This window comes from Microplitis demolitor, chromosome 3 (assembly GCF_026212275.2).
Source record: "Microplitis demolitor isolate Queensland-Clemson2020A chromosome 3, iyMicDemo2.1a, whole genome shotgun sequence".
Taxonomy (NCBI): Eukaryota; Metazoa; Arthropoda; class Insecta; order Hymenoptera; family Braconidae; genus Microplitis; species Microplitis demolitor.
The window spans coordinates 22,111,984-22,134,167 of record NC_068547.1 but is presented as its reverse complement, the minus strand read 5'-3'; the positions used below and the strand labels follow the sequence as shown (position 1 = coordinate 22,134,167).

Genomic DNA, 22,184 nt, shown 5'->3' with positions numbered 1-22,184 from the left:
AATTTTTATACGTGAACTTCTTTTTTTATACTAACTCATACAACGTTATGATATAATTATAATATAAGATATATGTGTGTATACAAATAAATATATATGTATATTTCTAATAAAGTTTAATCTAAAATTGTTTTCGCTCGGGATGTGTAATCAAATTTAAGGGGATATTTATTGCCGATGGTTTCAATAATTCTTTTCATGTTGAGAGAATCGTGTATGCCTGAGTGGAGTCTACCTTGCATCGGCAAATCTAATCGGCTGAGCATGTCTCTCAGGCTTTTTGGATAATACTGCGTTGCCATGTGAAAAATTCTCTTCAAGTCAATCCACTGATTGAAATAATGGGGCACCGGCAAGTTATCAAGATTACACTGATTCGGCAGCATCACTTTCAAATCCCAGTCGCCACAAGTTACAAATGTACTTTCGCAGTTGGTATTATTATTATTATTATTATAATTATTGTCGTCTATATCCTTGATAAAATTATTTGTTGCGAGCCATGTAGAAAATTTATCCAGTACAACTGGGAAATACTCTTCATTCTCAATTGTTTCTTGCATAATTCCCGTTAATTCTGTACAGAACGGACTTATAATTGGATTTACTCTCGGTTTTACATATTCATGAAAGATACTCTCTATTTCCCAATTTTTAGTGCTAACCGCAACGCAAGGAAACTCGATTATTTCCTGGTTTTTTATCTGCTCATGTTTTTCACAAGTCGCTTCAAAGTCCAATACCAGTAAATATTTGAATTTTTGTACGACATCATCCGGTGTTTTGCGTCCAAACGATACCGGTCCTACGGTTTTTTTCATAAAACGCAGCGCCATAATTTAAATCTTCCCCTCCTTTTTTTTTTTTTTTTATTACTATTTTCTCTTCTCGGCTTCTGCTGATGTGCACCAGCTCAAGCTAAATGCGCAAGCTTTCATCAGCATCCACCTTCACACACTTTTTTTGCTTAAATAACTCACGCCTCGGATTACGTCGTCAATATTTAATTTTTTTTTCTCCTTTTTTATACTGTGTACTCTAAAAACCAATAATAAAAAAAAAGTTTTAAAAATAATAACACAGAGGAAAAGAGGGTAAGTATAAAAAAGTACCCTGGTGCAGCAAAGCAAAGTCTCTCCCGTCTCGTGTCTTGCTCGTGTTTACCCACTAGTTTTCCCGTGCATTACAAAGTATGTACACGAGATAGACGGCATATAGATATTGAGGATAGAGGCTACGAGCTACAATACAACAGTGACATGCCTGTCACATGGCCATTCAACGTCAGAGTCACGTGTCTCTGAATAAACGGCGTAGTGATTGGTGACCTGGTACTTTTCGCTATAATCACTGTCTGTATTTCACGTATCACGTAACTAGTCACCGTTTCCTCGGTGACAATCCATGTGACAGTACTCTATACTTATTATTATTGTTATTTTTATTTAGTATTTGTGTCGTCACGCGGCGTCACCCGTCGGCAGACTGACAAATGCGCGCGAACGAAAAATAATATTATAACCTCCAGCCGGACTTGGCTTTATAAACTGTAATAACAAACCCGGTGCAACGTGCAAGTGCTGGACAACAAGACCGGCATACACAAGTGATTCATTTATCGCGTGTGTTTTTTTTTATTTTTCCGCGCGAAAAGTAAATTAAAGGGGTAAAAACACTCAAGGGGTTGGAGCTCAAAGCTAAGGCAGTTTAATATTTTTTGTTTATGTCCTGGAGCAGGCGGCAATGGTAGCTGATAAATCTGGAAATTTACCATGGTAAGTTGGACTGGTATGATTAAATATTAAATGAGAAAATGGTTATGGCAATGTAAATATTAACAGTGTGTGTACTTGTCGTTTATTTGTATGTTTAACGTTTCCGTGGGTATTAAAGGGTCGAAAAGTACCGGCCATCAACATTAGATGACCTCATTTCACACGAGGACATTATTAAAACCAGTGAGTATTCATTTTAATTAAAAACTATTTTTAACTCTATAAATTATTTTTTAAATGTTTAGTAACTGGAGAGAATGAGAAATTTTGTTTACTTTTTAATGAAAAAAAATTATATGTTGATTTATTAAATTTATTTATTGTAAATTTAATTGTAAAAATTTATAGTATGGAAATTAATGACGATCCTGGTTAGCAGGCGATTAAAAATTTTCAGGTTTTTTTTTTTTCAACAAATCAATTACAAAAAAAAAAAAAAAATTAAAAATATGCACATGTAGAAAATTTAAAAAACTACAAGTGCAATTTTTGAAAATATTTTTTTTTTGTAATTTATAATTTTTGCAAAAATTAAAAAATCTTTGAACGTCCGCTAACTTATGATTGTAAATGTAGCAGACATCAGACAAATTTTAAATTAGAAATAAATAGAGTGAATAATTAAAAAAATAAAATTTTCAAAAAATGCACTTATTAATTTAAAAATTTTTAAAATGCGCATTTTTTAAAAAATAAATCAAACTAATTATTTACTTGATTTATTAATAATTTAAAATTCGTCTGATGTTCGCTGCATTCACACTCATGCTAACTTTAGTATCAATTTAATAAAATCTTAAATGCATAAAAAATTTAATTTTAAATTTGAATAAGTAAATTTATTGGAGCAAGAATATAATTTTAAATATAAAATTTATTTTATCTCTTACTTTTAAATAATTATTTATTTATTTTTAGTTAACAAATTTATAAATGAAAATCAACTGCCGCATTTATTATTTTATGGCCCTCCTGGTACAGGAAAAACAAGTACAATTCTGGCTTGTGCCAAAAAATTATATACGCCAGCACAATTCAACTCGATGGTGTGTACCCGTGACCATACTTTATAAACTATTCAAGCTTTTTAAGTATCATTAATAAATCAATCATACTGCGGGTATTAGGGGATTAATATTTCGCGGATTACTATTATTGTTGTTGTTGTTAGGTGCTGGAGCTGAACGCGTCGGATGACAGGGGTATTGGTAGTGTTAGAGGTCAGATACTTAGTTTCGCAAGTACCGGAACAATGTATAGATCTGGATTTAAATTAATAATACTGGATGAAGCTGATGCCATGACAAACGACGCCCAAAATGCCCTCAGAAGAAGTATGTCGGGTTTTAATTTATGACGTGTGCTGAGCGCCGGAATACTGGAGTTGCATTCTTCACCAGTGTCATGTTTTCATGCACATATATGTCAAACTGTGCCAAATAAAATCGATTTTTTTTTTTTCGGTCCCAAAAAGATTGGGCCCTTCGACTCAACTACAAAACGCGCGCTCGTTTAAATAAAATTTTCCATTTAGAAACGGAAAAATTTTTTTTTAACTGAAATTTTATAGCTAGTTAGGGGATCAATAAATTGAAAAGACGATAACATAATTTTATAGAGAATTAAATGCTCTACAAAAATGGTCTCTTATAATTTTTTGATAAATTTAACCGTTAAAAAGTTACTGATTTATGAAAATTTCAGAATTTTTCGTAAATGATTAATTTGTAAGACCTAGAATTTTCTAACAGATTAAAAAATTATTAAACAGCATATTTCGATTGTTAAAACAATGATCTACAAAAAAACGTCTTATGACATTTCGCAATGACTGATAGTTTTGCTGGAAAAGTAAAAAAAAACGATAAGTTTACCGTAAATTTGAATTATAAGCTCAAATAACTTTTGAATTGTTAGATTTATCAAAAAATCATAAGAGACCTTTTTTGTAGAGCATTTAATTCTCTACAAAATTATGTAACGGTCGTTTCAAATTATTGATTCGTTAACGAGTTACAAAAATTTTTCCCATGTTTTCAAGAGGGAAATCCTATTTTACCGCGAAAAAAATGTCGGTTTTATTTGGCACAGTGTAGTTTATACATATTTACATGATTTGTTTTGTTTCAGTAATGGAAAAATATACCGAGAACGTGAGGTTCTGTATAATCTGTAATTATCTCAATAAAATCATACCTGCGCTGCAGTCCAGATGCACAAAGTTCCGGTTCGGTTCCCTAAAATCCGAGCAGATTCTCCCTCGACTTGAGCACGTCGTTGTAGAAGAAAAGTAATTGCATTAAGACGTTATTTTATAAACACACATATCCGAGCTTACGGGGTTTTTCAGAATTTTGACAAATTAAAAGTTTGTTTTATATTTTTTAGTATAAAAATAACTGAAGATGGTAAACGTGCTCTCATGGATCTAAGTGGCGGGGATATGAGAAAAGTCCTTAATGTTCTTCAAAGTACGTGGCTGGCATTCGGATCAGTTTCTGAAACAAATGTTTATTCCTGTGTTGGTCATCCTCTGCCAATTGATATAAAAAATATATTAAATTGGTTACTGAACGAGCAATACTTTTCAGCTTACTCGAGTATCCTTTTTTTATACTTTTATTTTTCGAGTAAAAACAAACAAGGAGTATCAGGTTATTTTTATTCAACTCACCCTTTGATTTAAATCGATTCCTTAATTATTCGCTAATCAGAGATCAACGATTTGAAAATAAAAAAAGGTCTGGCTCTACAGGATATTCTGACTCAGTTGCACCTACTAGTGAACAAAAGTAATTAATTAAATATTTTCTGTGATAAATGTTAAGTGATAATAATAATTATTGATACGATTATGATTTTGTTTCAGTTGAATTTCCGGATAATTTAATGATGGATCTAATTATCAAACTAGCGCAAATTGAAAAGCAAACTGCAGCTGGATGTAGCGAAGCAGTACAACTAAATGCTCTAGTTTCAGCCTTTCAAAATGTTCGCGATATTGAAAAGGTGTGAGGAGCGCGGTGTCGTAGAGTGCCATGACAAGTATTAAGTACACGGCGATGCTCGGAATATAAAAAATTCACTATAAAACAATCGTCTCGTCGGACTGAATTTAGAAATGTCTCTTAATTTATTTAATTTTTTTTCCTGACTTATTTTTTCCACGTTACTTTACGCTGCATCTTTTATGCTTGCCAGCGAAAAACAAAACTGTTGAAATATTATTTTTCGTGGACATCATTATCCAAGTGTATCCTATTAAATTTAACGAGAATCAACACTGAGATGTGTCAGCAAGCTTTTAAATTTTTTTCATTATTTTTTAACATTCCTATGAATTTTGTATTGTACATTTTACATCTCTATCTGCTATTTTTTGTTTTTAAAACCGTTTTCGGGTTGGATTCTTGGTGTGTACGTACAAGCACTATCAGCAACAGCAGCAGCAGTATCAGCGGTAACAGTTGTAACAACATGTGTTTTTGATTTTTGTAGTCAACTCACTGTACTATTTAAATTTTATATTCACAACACAGAAGCAATTAGACGTAGTGGTGGTAGATAGCGAACAAGTATCTGCTGTGTAATACAACCAGTAATATAAATAGTAGCGGCGGTGGCGTCGGCTGTGGTGGCAGGAGGATCGGACTGCAGTGGTTGCAGTCTGAGTTGAATCTATCATATAATTAACATAAATTAGGTACCAAAATCTACGTGTGCCGTTGCCGGTGGTACGGGCGTAAAGCAAAGATAAAGATTACGGGCAAGTAAAGTAAAGTGAAGTGAAGGATAGCAGTAAGTACGGGTGCTCGGGGACGAGGGGTGCGCGCGCGAATGAAAGAGACAGATTGTAGTGTGGAGAATTTCGGGCTGAGCGTTGCGAGTACCAGCGAGGAAAGATGGGAACCGCCGGGACGCCGTCGCCGTTGCCGCTGCCGCCGTCACGGGATTGCTGGGGTGGCTCGGCCCTCCGACGCTAGCTCGCTGCGAGTACTCAGGTCCCGCATGGTGTGTAATACTGCCGCCGGCGACTGGGGGGGCCGGGTTTTGGCCGGGTCGTTTGCGCGGCTGCTGCGCAGCTACATCCTACCACTGCGGATCTCTGTGTGGGTGTGTATGTCCTACAACCTACAACACAACACCACTGATATGAACCTACCGTACGACTGGAGTTCAACACCGAGTATGTGTGCATGTGTGTATCTATGCCGAGTTGAGAGAAAGAGTGAACCAGTGGAAGAGAAAGAGGGAGAGAGAGATGAACCAGCGAGGAAGAGGGGCAAGGAACCACATTGAGCTATATCATTGGGGCTGTGTAGCCCCGTCGTTTTCACCACTACCAGGTCGTTCATTCCTCTCTTGCTTCCCTGCAGCTGCTGCTCCGTGAATGCGCTACCCCCGTGAGCCACTACCTGACCGCGAGCTTGCAGAGTACTCCGCCGCCGCGGAGGTCGACAGAAGGTTCCCGTTATTCGATTCGCGCGGCTCGAGTAACACCAGTCAGCATTATCGTGCGGGATATTGAACTCAGATGACGAGTTAATGCTGCTATTGCTATTGCTCTATCACTGTGCGTGTCAATCATCATCAACGGCATCACACTGACGTTTATTTTTAAACTCGCGAACTGTCACCGTTATTTCTATCATTTTTACTCAAAATAAAATTCTCAAATGCTCATTTTTTTGTGGAAAAATTATTTTATAAATATTTAATCATAACTGTGTGAGGTCATATGTATTTTTAATAGTTATCGGCAAAGATATCATTTTTTAAAAGTAAAACCATTGAAAAATAAACTTTCATCTGAATAAAATATTAATATTTTTTTTTTAATGCCCGTCACATTTTATTAACTTTAAAAATATCAAGAACGAGTGTCATACATAAAGAATTTATCCGGCTGGCTATTGGACATGTGAGTATGATAAAAATATATATATATATATATCCATTTATATGAATAATACATTGTACTACAATAGTAATAATGGTAGTAAAAATAGTAGCAAGCGTGATAGACACATGTGTCTTTTAATTGTCTCCATCTCTGTGTCCTCTACTCGTACAATATAATGCTTGATGAATAGGGTGGTGGGGGTCGGGCCGGGGTCTGGGGACCGAGGGTGAGAATGTAAAAAATAAAAAAAAAAAATTAGTAATGATAAAAGAGGAGAAATGCGCTCGCGCGCGACCAAGACTGATAGATAGGGTTGCGTATCTGCTCAACCGCGTTCTTGATCTTGATGACCGCGCAGTTACATTCATACTAACATACACACACGGTACTATACGTCTAAGCATTTCAATGTGATGTAGATTGCATGTACCTACATCTATATGCACAACATGGCATGCACTTCTCTGCCCTACCATTCCCACTATATAAATTATTTCAGCTGCATGAAAACAATAATTTAATGCCAGATAGCTGCTAGTAAATAATTAACAGAATTTATATAGTAATTAATTAACTTTCAGCGTTGATGGACAACCCAATTAAATTTTGTTTTCAATTATCCTTATGTCATGTGTGCAAATACCGTACAGCTCGAGCACACATGCAGCAACGGGACGTGTGTGTGTGCCGAGCGAGCGAGTAAGTGTCTGAAGCAAATCTCTGATGCATTGGAGGTAAAAAGGGTCGCGCGCGTGCGCAATCCCCGCTTTTTTAAATCAAATCAGCGGAAAGAACAAGCTACATTATGCGTGAAAACCCTTGATTTTGTTATTATTATTTTTTCCTTTCTTCATTTAAATCATCTCCCATGTATATATGCATGAGTATGAATATGTATATATATCTATATTATATATTGCACTCTCCTTGATTTCTTTGAATAGAGTTATATAATTTATGCAACTATACAATAACACAAATACACAATGGGCATTGAGAGGGACAATTGATATATAAATTTGTCATCTATGGAGAGAATTTCGTATTGAATATGAATTATATTATAGCTTTGCGGAAGGGATCTCACTTCGCGGTCAACGACGCGTGTACGCTGCGGCATGTGTCTTGTTAAATATATTAATGAGTTCAAAAATAGTTAAGTAGCCGTGAGAAAAAAAAAATTATTGCGTTCACCCGAGTCAAAAAACAAGTTCTGACTTAGTCCTCAAAAGCCTCAATTCCTTTGATATTTTATTTGCCGCCCAGAGTAACTCTACTTTAGGACTAAAAATTCTCAATGAGAACTATGAGGTCTAAATAAGAATTTATCGATTTAAAATTATAACTAAGACTTCAAAATTCTCAATTAATGAAAAGTTATATTTCGGACTTTTAAAAATTTTACATAGAAAAGGGAGGGAGAGAATACATCGAATAAGACTTTTGAGGTTCAAATGTAGATAAAATTATTCCTGTATGTTTTGAGTATTTTGAGGCTCTAATCCAGATTATGTTATTCCAGTTTAGTCCTCAAAGTGTCAATCTTAAAATTCTAAATCGATCCTCAAAAACCTCATTGAGAATTTTGAGACTTAAATTCAAATTTTATTTTGACTCGGGTATCGACGAAATTCGGATTTATTTTACCATATGACAAAAAGCATAATTTAGTTACTGCATTTTATATATAAATGAAAGAAATAAATTTAATTGATATTTTTTTGGACATATAGATTGTACTTGTCGTTATTTGATTTATTATTATTAATTTAAATGAGTTAAAATGATTATTATAAATGAATAATTAAACAGCGTTGAAACAAAACCCGAGTAATTAAATTTTAAATGAGAATTTTATTTTAATTTCGTATATAATGAAGCTTTTCGATAAATATCTCTCCGATATGAAACTGGATTTTAATATTTTGAAATAATCAATTACAATAAAAGTTTTTATTTATATTTAATTAATATAATTGAATATTTTGTGTCGACGGAGCTTCGAGTTATTTAAAATAAAATAATAAAAGTAATAATGAGAGTACAGGTATTGGTAAAAATATGAATTTCAGGGTGAAGGGGGATGTTGGTTACTCGGCGTTTGCTGATCGTGGCTGTACTCACAGCTTCGATTGGTCATTATCCAGCAGCCGCAACAACCGGGAACAAGATTGGCGGTATGTGGTGGTGGTGGCGACCACCGTGGTTTATTAGTTACCTTGGATTTGCTTTGATTTTCCATTCAACACCTGGGGTTGCTAGTTATCACATTGCCGTTACCACCAGCAGTAGCTCATCCCATAAAACAGACATCGCCACCGCGGGATGCCGTTTGTCGGAATTTAGATGTGATAACAGTCACTGCATTGCCGAGGACAAGTTTTGCGACGGCGAGGACGACTGCTCTGACAAATCCGACGAACCCAAATACTGTACCCGTAATTATCATCATAATTATAATTACTGTTATTGTTGGCTATGTAATCATCCTGCCGGATATTTAGATCCAGGCCATTAGAGATAGATATCTATTTATTTCTATTAATACAATAGTGTGTATGATGTTAATGGAGGGTAATCTCAGATAGTAATTTAAGTAACTAGTTAATTGAGTGGATGATTTGCCGGAAATAAACAGAATTTAATTTAACAGCTTGCAATAGAACTCTTTACGGCGATGTGGGACGAACTTACGAAGTGGAAGTTCGACGTCCTCGAGAGGATCGATTACCTTTCATTTGTCACATCAATTTTACGGCTGCCGGTGGCGATTTTGGTGACCTAGTTCAGGTAATAATACTGCTCATAATGTTGCTGTAAAAAAGCACAATCCACAATAATAATAATAATAATAACAACGATTCGCAGGAAAGGAATAGATTTTATAACAGAATAGAAGAATCCAACTGTTATTATTATTACTGCTATTATTCATTTTGCATTTAAAAAATAATATTTATAGCTTACATTTGATACATTTACCGTCGGACGTTTCCTATCATTTACGAATCAAGGATGCCCCGATGGTTTCATGATGATTCGCGAAGAAGGAAGACCAGCAACAGGCGGACAATGGTGTGGGAGTGCATGGGGTTACACCGTTTATTATAGCGAAACAGCTTCCATCAATCTAACGCTTTATCTCGCCCGATTATCTGAACAGGTACGTCGAGAGTATGCGCGCAAAAAATAATACATATATAAGTACATTTATTCCAGGCTACACACATATATATAACTCACTCTCTCACTCACTCACTCTTAACTCAGTTCTCTGGAGTGGTGTGTGTAGGCGGTAAAAACACCAATAAAGAAAATCGATTCAATTCAACTCATGTCTAAAGTTGCGCGTCTGACTATTGCTGCTGTTACACTACTGTATGCGCGACGCGTACCCATGTAAATATGTTTCAGATCCTAGATAGCTGCCGTGTACATGATAACTCTTTTCTCAAAAAGGAAAACTTACCCGTCGGATTTAGAGACTAGATTATAATAATAATAACAATAATAATAATAATAACAACGGTATCATTATTATTATTATTATTATTATTATTACTCTACTGAATAAATTAAATACTTTTATCTCACTAATTACGATGTTCGCTCCGAATTAGAGCTTCCTTATCTTTATAATGCTTTATTGATACTTGATTTCTTTATTCTTGTTGCATTAATTCAGTATAAATATATATATATATATATATATATGCATAGCACTACTTTTACTTAAAATATATGCGGCAAAACTGTAAGCGCGGTGTGAAACGGATGCGATAAATTCCCTTGACAAGTTCTCAAAGTAAATATTTTTAATCCCCTGTTCAGACTCGTGAGAAAATTTTCATCAAAGATAAATATTAAAAATGACAATAGTGAGAGGAGAAAAAAATAAAAAAAAAAAAAGAGAAAGAAAACAATGATAAATAAAATTAGTATTATTATTTTAATTGACTACAGGGAATTGGATACAATTTTGACTTCAAATTGTCGTATAAATTTCTTAAAAGAAGCGAAGCGCATCTGCGATATGGAAATAACACAATGTCTACGTGGCGGGGTGATTTGGTAAATGGAACTTACTGCGACAGAGTTTTAACACGTTGCGATACCCGTGCATGTCGACTACAGTCGCCAAATTATCCAGGTGTTTATCCGCGCAACGTCACTTGCTACTATAGAATCGAACATAAACGTGCGCCGCCTGGACACAGGGCTCTGCTCGCTGTTAATCAACGAAACAGCCATAAAATCCACATAAAAGACCAGGTCGTCAAGTACGACAGGAGCCAGCGTATACTGAGGTAAATACAAATGTACGAGAGTGATAATGCCGGAGTACGCTCTCGAGCGCATATTTTTTGGTGTGAATCTAATCCAGTTTGCTCGTAGCATGTCCGTCAAATGAATAAAGTTATGTAATTTAATCTAATATAATACTTGGACAGACATATGTGTATACATAAGTAATTTATCTATTTGTAGGGTTTGGGATCAGTGTAATGTTGTTCAGGATTATCTTACTGTTTATGACGGCGGCTCAACGACAGACCGAGTACTAGTTCGTCTTTGTGGCGGTGACACAGTACCAGATATTGTCAGCAGTCGCAATACAATGCTTCTTGAATTTCATACATCACCCTATGACAATCCCTTTCATCCAGTTCCCTTATCCTTTCTACCGGGTTTTGAACTCGAGGTTCACGTTCTATTTGTCGACGATAAATCTCGCAGCTTTGTTAAAGAAAACTCGAATTGTGATTTTTATATAACGAGTTATGAGAATCCATTGGGAACACTTGAGAATCCAAAACATTCTCTGCCGCCCAATACAACCTGTCGCTATCATTTTCACGGTAAGCCCAATGAAATAGTATGGATATCTTTTATAAAGTACTATTCAGCGAGCACCGATCCCCCGCCCGCTGCGAGCATCGATACACTCAATAATGACGACGACACCAATAATAATAACAATGACGAGTGTCACGCCAAGCTCATTATATGGGATGGAGACCAGACCCAGCAGGATAAGCAGCAGTCTTATAAAAAGGTATGTATCCATTACAATGTCGGTTTCACTGATGTGGGTTTCATAACTTTTAATTAAAGGTATAATATTAAATCGGATAATGCATTGTGTGCATCATGTGTGTTGTAGAAAATACGGTTGATGGGACAATTTTGCAAGGATGAGATACCAGTATTATGTGACCACAGTCTTTTAAGAAATAGTAGTCGTCATACACGTCCTTGTAGTCTTGCCGAGAGTTATGTTTCAACCGGGAGAGATTTAACTCTAGAGCATATTCTACGTCAGGGTAGTGCTCTTTATCCAATAAGCTTCGTCTTACGCTATGAATTCGTCCACAATTCAATGTCTTGCCATTTGGTTTTTACTTCCTCCTCTACATCTACATCTTCGTCGTCTTCTTCCGCCGGTGGATCCACCCGACATGATGAATCGGTGGTTAAGAAATCAACCGGAATATCGGGTAAATTTTCATCTCCAAAGAACGTATTTTTTTACGGTCGCGGAGGAGCACAAAATCTTAGCTGTGTCTATCGATTCGAGGCGGAGCTAGATCAGAAAGTCGAGATATCTATTTCAAGAGCTTCCTTTGGCGATAAAGTATGCATGTCGTACGTGGATCCTCTGGTGAATAGATGGACATGCGATCGGCGTACATCAGACGTTAAATTAAATGGATACGCTGAGCTTGTTGTCTCGGAATATCCTTGGCCTGGTGTACAGCTTGTTCGTGATTGTTTCTGTTCAAATATTACCGGCAACACTGACAATGACAGTGCCAACAATAACAACAGAGTCTCACTTACCTCGCTGACGTCAAATATTGTCGAGCTCAGGTTTACAATAACACGTATGAATGTTACTCAAGATTACAATGATTTTTTTTTCGAAGGAGAATATCGTTTTGTTTCAAACAATCTCCCAGTTGAGGACAATGATGATAGTGATGATAGCAACAGAAATCACGACAACGACCACGACGACGACATCAACAACGGCAACAACAACAACAATGACAATGTGGAACAGAAGCTACAGAAAAGACAGCAACAGCAATCACGTCGTCGATGCCCATCGCGATTAGAGGACCGAAGACTTCGTGGTACTAGTGGAGAAATATCATTGAAAAGTCCTCTATTGTCTGTCAGAAATTACGACGGAAGCGATTCTGGCGAGGGTACTGCTGATGTTGCGGCAGTTGAAGAAATTCTTAAAAACACCGAAGATCTTACGGCGACGGCTACTGCAACTCAGCAGTGTATTAATGAGCCTTGGTTAATTGAACCAGAAGATCCGCGGATTAACTATATATATTTACGTACGACGGGTTTTGCAATAAATGCTGATAATATTGCTGATTGTAATACGCTCAATAGAATAATTGTTTACTCTGCAATAAATTCCAAAGAGAGAAGTGTTATTTGTCCAGAAACAACCAGGAGTAATCGCGATGGCAATAATAATAATAGTGATAATGATAAAGTTAATTCCAAAACTGTTGAGTTTTTTAGCGGTGGATGGAATCATACGTCCGTGACAATTACCGCTGATGGAATGTCCACATTTGTTCCTACCTCGGCGCTAGCCCAGCAACATGCGAGAAGTTTTGTCGTGGAATTTATCCAGAAAGAACCGGGCACTTATTCCGTAATGTGGATTGCCATTTCAAAGAGTGCTCGGGCTGCCACGGACACTCATTATTTCAGTCCCGATGGTGATAACAATGCCGTCAATATTTACTCAGTGGTCCCTCCGGTTGAAGACTGTCCTTACAGGTACACATTTACAGTTGATTACTATTTTATAAAATAATTAATTATTTAAACAAACTACTAATTATCATTGTTTGCTGATTACTGCTTACAGATGCCCAGAGATAAAAGCCTGCATAAGTTCCGTCTTATGGTGCGACGGAATAAAACACTGCCCGTCAGGTTTCGACGAGGAAGAGATAAATTGTTCATACCGATTGGGGGTCACTCTTCTCTACGTCGCCGTGGGGGCAGGAATACTGGGAGTATTTCTTGTTATTCTTCTGGCAACCGGTTGCCTCAAATACTGCGTATACCGGCACAAAATGAGGACAAAGAAGAAGAAGAAAAAGAAGAAAAACAGTTTGAATTCAGTAAATGTCAACAACATCCATGTTAATCACATGCATCACCATCATAATAACGGATTAACGAGTAGCAGTCAATTGCAAAGCAGCGGCGGCGGTACCGGTGGCCAATACAATATCACTAGTCATCCACAGGATTTATACAGCAATGATAATTACGGTAAAGATAGCATCTGTTGACAATACGCCATAGCTAATGTCGAAACAACCGTATAAATTATTATTATTATTAGCTATCATGAATAACTCATCATATTATTCCAGGATAATTCTAAACACAAAGCAATGATCATTCAATTATTTATTTTGAATTTTAAATCTGTCGATAGGCGATAGCGCATTATTATTATTAACTAAATACATATAAATATAAATATATATATATATATATATATATACACAAAAGTGGGATAGAAAAAAATTTTATTGAATAATAGTTATTTTTTCTTATCGAGATAATTAAATAAATATAATAATATTTGCAATACGTAAGCCGGCTATTGAGTGGAATATATCGAGGCAACTAATTGCGACACCAGCGCATTTGGTTCGTTAACGTACATACCAATTTATAAAGCTTTTGTACATTATACATATAAATTCTTAAATCCGTATGACGGAAAAAAAGAATAAAACTAAATAAAATATGTGCCAAAATAATATTTTACAGATTGTCGTCACGAGCCTTTCGGGCATAACGACTGCAGAATAATATATTGTATACCGTACTAACTTGATTTATTAAATATTCGCGTGTAAGATTAATGTTTTAATGAAAATAGATTGTCATTATATCAATGGATTATAAGAAGAAACAAATGGAGGTTAAATATAAATAATATAAAAGCTGAATATAAGTTTAAGAAACAAGTAATATTATATTAATACGATTAATATATAAGATTTAGATGCTACATTTGGTTGTGAGTGAACTAGTTTAAGTCTGTGAGTGTAGAAGAATTAATAAGAGTTAAAAGAAAAAAATTTTAATGGTATCACGCTCAACTGTAAATTATTATTACGATTAATTATTTGATATATAACCAATGGAGGGTTAATTAAGGATAGCGATTTATTAATAATAATATAAATTTAAATGTGAATCGAATACTTAATAAAAGCAATCAAGACTGCGCGCGTGCGACAAGCTAATAAAATTAATATATTTATTTGGGAACTGCCCTAGGACCAAACAAACTCTTAACTCGTAACAAAAATTACAATTTTTTATCGTTCATTTTTCAACGTTTACATTTAAGTAATTCATTTACGAGGTCCAATTTTATTTTGCATTTATTGTGTAGCTACGATTCAGTGCAATAGACCCATCGACTAATCATTTAAAAGGAGTAAAAGTTCAAGTAACTCTATGGACGGATATATACATTATACATACATATGAATTTGGGAATTACAAATAATTCGATGCGCGCGCAACTTTAAATGATGCGCCGTCGTAGTAGCAATCGACTTTTGATTTATTTCGCTGGCAGCCCAACACAAATACGTAATAAATGCACACTAAAATACACTAACACTAGTGCCCATACCCACACGCTCGATAATATATATATACATATAAATACATATATTTGTTGTATGGTTGTATGTATGCATGTATATAATTGAAATGCGAACACAAGATCCCGCGCATGCTGTGATAGAATTAAGCGCGTGTCAACAATCTGAGTATGTATTTGTATATATGTATATATATATATATATATATATATATATATATATATATATATATATATATATATATATATATATAGATACATATACTAAAGAGAAGAGAACTTGATTTATTGCATCGCGTTAATGGTATTTACCATTACCATTTCCATTACTACATTTACAGTATCCAGTCGTTGCCGCGCCGCTACTGTTAGTAGATATGATGAATGTACGTGACAATTGCACTGCAAGTAAAAAAAAAAAAAAAAAGTATAAAAAAAGTAAAATTTAAAATCGGCTTGATATAAATTAGATTTGAAGGTATTTTTTTTACCAGATTGCAGAGAAAACATTCATGGGTTATTTTTCATTTTTTAAAAATCGATCCACTCGATTTAAATATTTGTAGTTGCAGTAACGAACTCCCTATATACGAGTATCTGCGTGTTATTACTCTCTCCAATTTATTTTACTACACTACAATCTACGGACTATATTTTTAAATAAATAAATGAATTATTAATATAGACGACTATTGTATTATTGATAATATATTTGCTAATGTATAGAGTGATAAATATTATAAATTATAACTCGATTGTTAATATCTATTATTTAAGTATTTATTTATTTACTGTGACATCTATACGGCTGTTTATTTTTTACGGCTGTTAATTTTTATACCATCGTAGTTGTGTGAAATATAGTATTTTAATATTAATAATAATAATATTAATAATAATTGTAATGGTTAATGACCCTCGTGGTTTAAAATAATAAGTAAATAAACAATATCATGATAATGATAAGGAATAATTAATAAAACGCACCGTGATAGGCAATTATTTATACATATATAAATATATATGTAACACATGCATGTACCTATAGCACAATGAGTTTGTATTTTGTAGATGAATTGCGCGCGCGATTATTTCAGGACGTTTTTAAATAAATAGTTATAATGATAATGATAATAAAGAGTAAGATAAAAATAAAATAATTAATTAAATAAATAAAACAGTGAATATTTGAGTCAGCGTGTGGCCTTGATTCAACGATCATTTTTAAAATAAATTAATAAAAAATTATTTATAACAACACAATACTTATGTGATGTACTGTAATATCCGTGTTTATAGTTTTAATAAAATATTACAGCGTTAAAAAATATTGTAATTTTTATTTTTATTACTATTGTTACTGTTTAGTTTTTTTTTTGTCATCATAACTTATATATATGTCAGATGTAACGGGGGAGGGGTGGTTATTATTAGATGTGCTTTTGTTTTATGCATGTGGCTTATCATGTGTGTGTGTGTGCGTCCAAGGGATACGTAGGATATGTCCAATAATAATGAAGATAATGACAGTGATTTTAAAATACCACCCTCGAGAGTACCCCAGCTGACGGGGCTTTCAGATGATGATCATCATCATGACGCTGATGAAAGTGGGCTTGGGGTTCCCGCTTGGGATGTTTTGTCTAAAAGGTTTCCCAACACTGCTCATGTTTTATGCGAATTAAATGAGGTTATCAATCATTCCCGAATTACTCTCTCGGAGTTTACAAGCATTGTTTCTTCTTTTAAAATGGGTAAATTAAATTATAATACAAGTCTTATCTAACATTTATTTTTTAACAGTAAATTATTTTACAGATAAAAATGATAATTTTCGGGTAGGAGAGTGTAAAAAACTAAGTAATTGTAAATTATTCACACGAGATGCCAGTGTTTCAAGTAATATTTATATTTTTTTTGTCTTACGGTTTATTTGAATGTGAGTTTTTATGTTTATTGCAGCCATTGAAACGCAAACGTCAGCAGAAAATATTGAGCAAAATGTTTTAAAAATGACTGATTGTAAAAAATTAATGAAAGACGCTAGTGTTTGTAGTAATGTTGATTACTTGCCGGAAGGTTTATCAATGGGTTCTATAGAAAACGATGACGATGATGAAGATGAAGACTGTGGTAAAAAGAAATCGTTCTCTTCGTTTTCGTCTCTTTTTTTTAACTGCGGCTCGTACGATCTAAGATATTCAAGGGAAAATACTTTTTCAGCTTCGATAAACGCAGTTGGTATATTAAAATTGTTTAATCAGGTTGAGTAGGTTTTTTTTGTTACGATTCAATTAAAACTTTGAAATTCCTATTCAGGAGATGAAAGTAAAGTTACCGAGCCAATGTATCGAACTAAAAAAGCTCATCCGCTTGTTAAGGATTCGAAATTAAAGTACGCTAATAAAAGTACTCCGTTCGCGAAACATACGGAAGCAATTAAAAGTCGCGAATCGAGCGGCAGTTCGGATCAAGACTACAAGGGAGCAGAAATATTGACTCCGACAATAACGACCAAGGACGCGGTATTCAAAACGGTCGAGCCAAGAATATCAACGCCAGTGAATGATAAATTGATTACGGCCATTAGGGAGCCTACTTCACCCCAAACGGAAAGTATACAGTCACGTGAGACTTGTAGGCTGTCTACTTCAATAGATGAACCACAACAAAATAACGTACTAAATAATCCATCTATCCGACGTCGAGCTTCGCGAGCCTCTTCAATTCCCATCAGTCAAAATGCCAAAAGTATTTTTATTATAAATATTTTATTAGTTCATTCACTCAAGTAATTTATACATCTATACATATCACTATTGATTTTTATTTGCTTCAGTATCGCCGAAAAAAAAATCACGTATCCCCAGAAAATCGCCTTCCAAAGATGTATCATAATAAGTATATCCTATAAATTCAGTTAAAACTTAATACTTTTTAAATCTGCACAATTTACTAAATAAATTTTTCGGATGATGCCCGGGAGTTTTCAAATAGAACTTAATTTTCTATTTGAAGGTTCGCTTGATACTGAAGACTAAAAAAAGTTTAAGAAGCCCTTTCATCCCATCTCCGGCTTACTAATTTGTGATTACCAATCAGTTGGTATTAATAATTAAGCTTGAAACCTTTGGAAGAAACTTGATAGTAGAAGTTAATGAGGAGCCAGGTATAAAAGGACGCTTTGAACCTTTTGGTCTTTAGTTAGCGAACTTACAGAGCGTGTTTGTTGAACGAGTTTAAACCCATCCGAAAAAAATTATCTTAAAATAAATAATAATTTATAAATAATTATGGAATTTTAGTAACGATCCAGGGCAGCTTTCCTGTCTTCTTGAAGGCCCAGTAATCGTAAGCAAGTTTTCCGATAATTAAAACAATTATAAGTGCTAAGATGATATTCAAGATGTCGAGTGGGTAGAATGACAACCAACTTTCTTCATCATAAATTATACATATTTCCGTTCTAGTTAAATCCTTAATAGGTTTATTTAAAATTTTATTATGTTCGCTGCTGTATAAAGATGACGTTGAGTTGCATCTAATATCATTTATATCTTTGAATATGTTTGTATATTTTATTAAAAGATCCTGGAAATAATTTATCTTATAGTTGACAATTTAATTTGATTGGCAATTGACATTTTATTTATAAATATACCTGGAACCCGGGGGTGAAGAAGCAATCACACGTCCAAGGATTGTGGCCCAGAAAAATACTGACGGCAGTTACGCTGTTGTGCAGAGCGTTTTCTAGAGCGTAAGTCGGTAACTAAAATATAATTATAATTGCGGTCAATTAATAATCAATTTATTCACTAATAGTATATATTTTATGTAATATCGTTGTTTTTACGTCTGTTAATTTGTTCCCCCGAAGACTGAACAATCGAAAGTGTTCAAGCCAATAAGAACCGTCTAATTGAGCAATTGATCCAATTAAATTATCGTCTAAATAAAGATCGAGAACTTGTCTATAGACAGGATTCTCTACAAGAGGACTGAGATCGCTGATCTAAAAACAGAAAAATATTTAATTGCGCTCGTGAGATAAAAAAGGAAAAATAACCTGGGGTGAAATGAGCCTCCTAAAATTTTTTATAGAATTTTTTAAAAAAAAGAGAATTATAATTTTTTTATAGCTAATTTTGCCCCAGATTTGAATTTTTCAAAACTCCGTAACAGATTGAAAATTCACTGTCGATATTTTATGGTGATATTTATATACAAAATATTAAAAAAAAAACCACAATTAGAAATTTTATTTACGGAACATGTGGTGGGAATTCTTCCCTTGTTCATAAAACTAATAATAAAATACCTTATTGCCAGTAAGATAAAGTTTTGTCGTATTTTCTGGTATAAATTTAGGCATCTCAGTAAGACCCAGAAAGCTACAATTGACGGTAATAAATGCCATGAGTTGTGATCTCCGATGGAAATTTTGCTCCCTTAGGTTAAAATGCCCTCCAATTACGTACACCAATTCGCACTCACAGGGAGTTTGTTGACATTCTTGTTTCAAAGTCTGCCTTGAATAAATCAAACCCAAGTTTTATTATTTTTATTATAACTATAAACAGAAAGCTCAAATTGTTTATACAAAAATACTGCGCCCACTTACCGTCATTATGCTAATCACTGCGATAAGAGAGCGACTTGCATACGGCTCAGTACAATGCAATTTATCTCTATCAACAATTCTTTTTATCAGAGAAGAATAATTTTCATCATTTATTATCCAAAACATATTTTCGTCGCATTTCCAAGGATTACCAGCTAAATAAACAGAATAATCGAGTGCCTGTGTCAACGGCGACGACGACAGTACTTTAGGATTAATCACTGTCAATGAATTATTCCTCAAGTCTACACTACGTAACGCCGGTAAATTTTTAAAGCAGTCGTCTGGCAGATAACGGAGCTTTGTTCCGCTGATATGAATTCTCTGTAAATTCAAAATTGCAATTAAACTTTTTTTTTTTTTTAAATTAAATTTCGTCGAATTATCAGGTAATAAATAAAATAATTATATAGATTACTTCAAGTTTAGTAGCTTCTGCAGGGAACGCAGTAGTGATTTTGGTCAAATTACCATCGACTATAATTAGCTCAGTAACATTGTAGAATTTACTTAATATTCGATTAGCGTTGAATAATAATTGTGATGTGTTACAAATCGTTAATAACCAGACGTCATTTGCGCTGCCGAAATAATTGATAATTAAAGCGTGTACGCACAAATCAATTAATACTAATTATATTACTGTGTCGGCTATGATGATACTGAATTTGATTTTGATTTTGATTCTGATTCTGATGTTGATGCTAATGATTATGATAATAATGAACATGTGCGTGCGTATATATATTTACTTTACTCCCAGTTCATTAAAATCGTAATTATCGTAACGATTATTGCCCCAGCAGTATAACTGATGAGTGCTGTTCTGTATAAGACAATTTGAGGTTGCATTGTGTCTCTCGGCAATTGTCGGGTTGCATGCATTCATTTTATCGCTCAATGCCATTGTCGAGCTAATAAATATCAAAAGTAAGTAGCACACCTGGAAAAAAAAAATATTTACGTCAGATTCTGAGATAAGGTTTTTTTTTCGAGTTTTGTTTAAAGACTGAATAAAATGTTTTTAATAAATGGTGATTGTCTATATAGATGAATGATATCACTTGAGAGTTGAGACAATTGCCAGAGTATTTGCAAGAGAAGTTAACATGACGCTTAGTTACATTCGCTATCTCGACTTCTAATGCTCGAGTTTGCAAACAAATTATTTAGCGTATTATTCAGTGGTGAATTGCAGCGAGAGTGTAATATAAATATATATCACGTCTTATTTAAATACGCAGGCGCATATTGTTCTTATATTCACACAGCAGGTTTATATATTAATAATTAGGTACACAGAGTACGTAGTATCACGTGTCTTCGTAAGGTATTATGTCTATAAGTATCTCGAAAACAGATGTTATTTCGATATTAATCTCGATAATATATTTTATTCTATTTAAATTTATGTGCGAGGGGAATATACTCGACTTTTGTTTGTTATAATGAGATTTAAGTATAACGAGACACGCGAAGTAAAAATATTATTTTAATCAAACCCACGATTAAATAAATTATTTTTAGGAATTTGTCACTTGGAATTTATATATAACTTACATATATGTCGGTGTAGCCCACCGCTGGCTGAGTTGATTTTTTGATTGTACGCATGTTTAAATTGTATATTTTTATATTCTTGAACTTGAGTCGGGAAAAATAATTTTTGCACCTCACGGTTGCATTTTCTTATGGCAGACTGCATATTATTTGATTCAAAAGTTAAATCGCGAGTTACTCATATGATAATTTTTACTCTGCATTTTCTTTGGTTGATAATACATCGGCATTTTACTCGTCGATAAAAATATTAAAAAATGAAATATGAACTTAAAAATTTTTTAAAAATTACTTTGTATTCCATAAACAATTTTGATTAAAATTTTCAAATTCTCTAAAGTAAAATTAAATTTTTTTAATAAAAAAAAAAAATTGTATTTTTTATATCAGCTGGTAATTATTATAGAAAAAAAAGTAATAAATTGTTAGCCGAGCAACTCAATCTCCAGTAAGTAAGTATTCCATCGCGTGCAAATCGTAGCATGAATCTTTTTAAAAAACTAAATAAATAAATATGAAAAAGTATGTAAGTGACGTAGGAATTTGTTTTATAATAAAATAGTAAAGAGAAGGTGAATAGATGTAAAGTTATACGGATGGTGTATCGTGTGTGTTAATAAAATAGAGGAGAGATGTAATGCAACTATG

At 33.9% G+C, this 22,184-nt stretch overlaps 4 protein-coding genes across 4 annotated transcripts; 2 read left to right on the top strand and 2 right to left on the bottom strand.

Moving 5' to 3' along the window:
• Window positions 1-109: 109 nt before the first annotated feature.
• Window positions 110-1,336, bottom strand: LOC103569756 (ERI1 exoribonuclease 3). Its single transcript, XM_008547228.2, has 2 exons — window positions 1,113-1,336; window positions 110-1,038 (listed from the first exon to the last, which is right to left on the bottom strand). The coding sequence occupies exon 2, from the start codon at window positions 834-836 to the stop codon at window positions 117-119; it is 720 nt and encodes a 239-aa protein (XP_008545450.1). The 5' UTR covers window positions 837-1,038; window positions 1,113-1,336; the 3' UTR covers window positions 110-116.
• A 159-nt stretch (window positions 1,337-1,495) lies between these two features.
• LOC103569757 (replication factor C subunit 5) lies at window positions 1,496-5,062 on the top strand. The gene is made up of 8 exons (XM_008547229.2): window positions 1,496-1,775; window positions 1,894-1,958; window positions 2,694-2,821; window positions 2,947-3,109; window positions 3,906-4,065; window positions 4,164-4,375; window positions 4,490-4,567; window positions 4,645-5,062. Exons 1-8 carry the CDS (start codon window positions 1,744-1,746, stop codon window positions 4,788-4,790), a joined length of 984 nt encoding a protein of 327 aa, XP_008545451.1. The 5' UTR covers window positions 1,496-1,743; the 3' UTR covers window positions 4,791-5,062.
• A 3,748-nt stretch (window positions 5,063-8,810) lies between these two features.
• LOC103569758 (uncharacterized) lies at window positions 8,811-14,124 on the top strand. The gene is made up of 7 exons (XM_008547231.1): window positions 8,811-9,116; window positions 9,332-9,468; window positions 9,641-9,841; window positions 10,642-10,985; window positions 11,167-11,734; window positions 11,843-13,488; window positions 13,580-14,124. Exons 1-7 carry the CDS (start codon window positions 8,858-8,860, stop codon window positions 14,010-14,012), a joined length of 3,588 nt encoding a protein of 1,195 aa, XP_008545453.1. The 5' UTR covers window positions 8,811-8,857; the 3' UTR covers window positions 14,013-14,124.
• Window positions 14,125-18,159: 4,035 nt separating this feature from the next.
• LOC103569759 (protein singed wings 2) lies at window positions 18,160-21,786 on the bottom strand. The gene is made up of 8 exons (XM_008547232.1): window positions 21,537-21,786; window positions 20,729-20,919; window positions 20,395-20,557; window positions 19,977-20,300; window positions 19,674-19,880; window positions 19,209-19,367; window positions 19,014-19,124; window positions 18,160-18,943 (listed from the first exon to the last, which is right to left on the bottom strand). The coding sequence occupies exons 1-8, from the start codon at window positions 21,588-21,590 to the stop codon at window positions 18,644-18,646; spliced, it is 1,509 nt and encodes a 502-aa protein (XP_008545454.1). The 5' UTR covers window positions 21,591-21,786; the 3' UTR covers window positions 18,160-18,643.
• Between the last annotated feature and the right edge of the window lie 398 nt (window positions 21,787-22,184).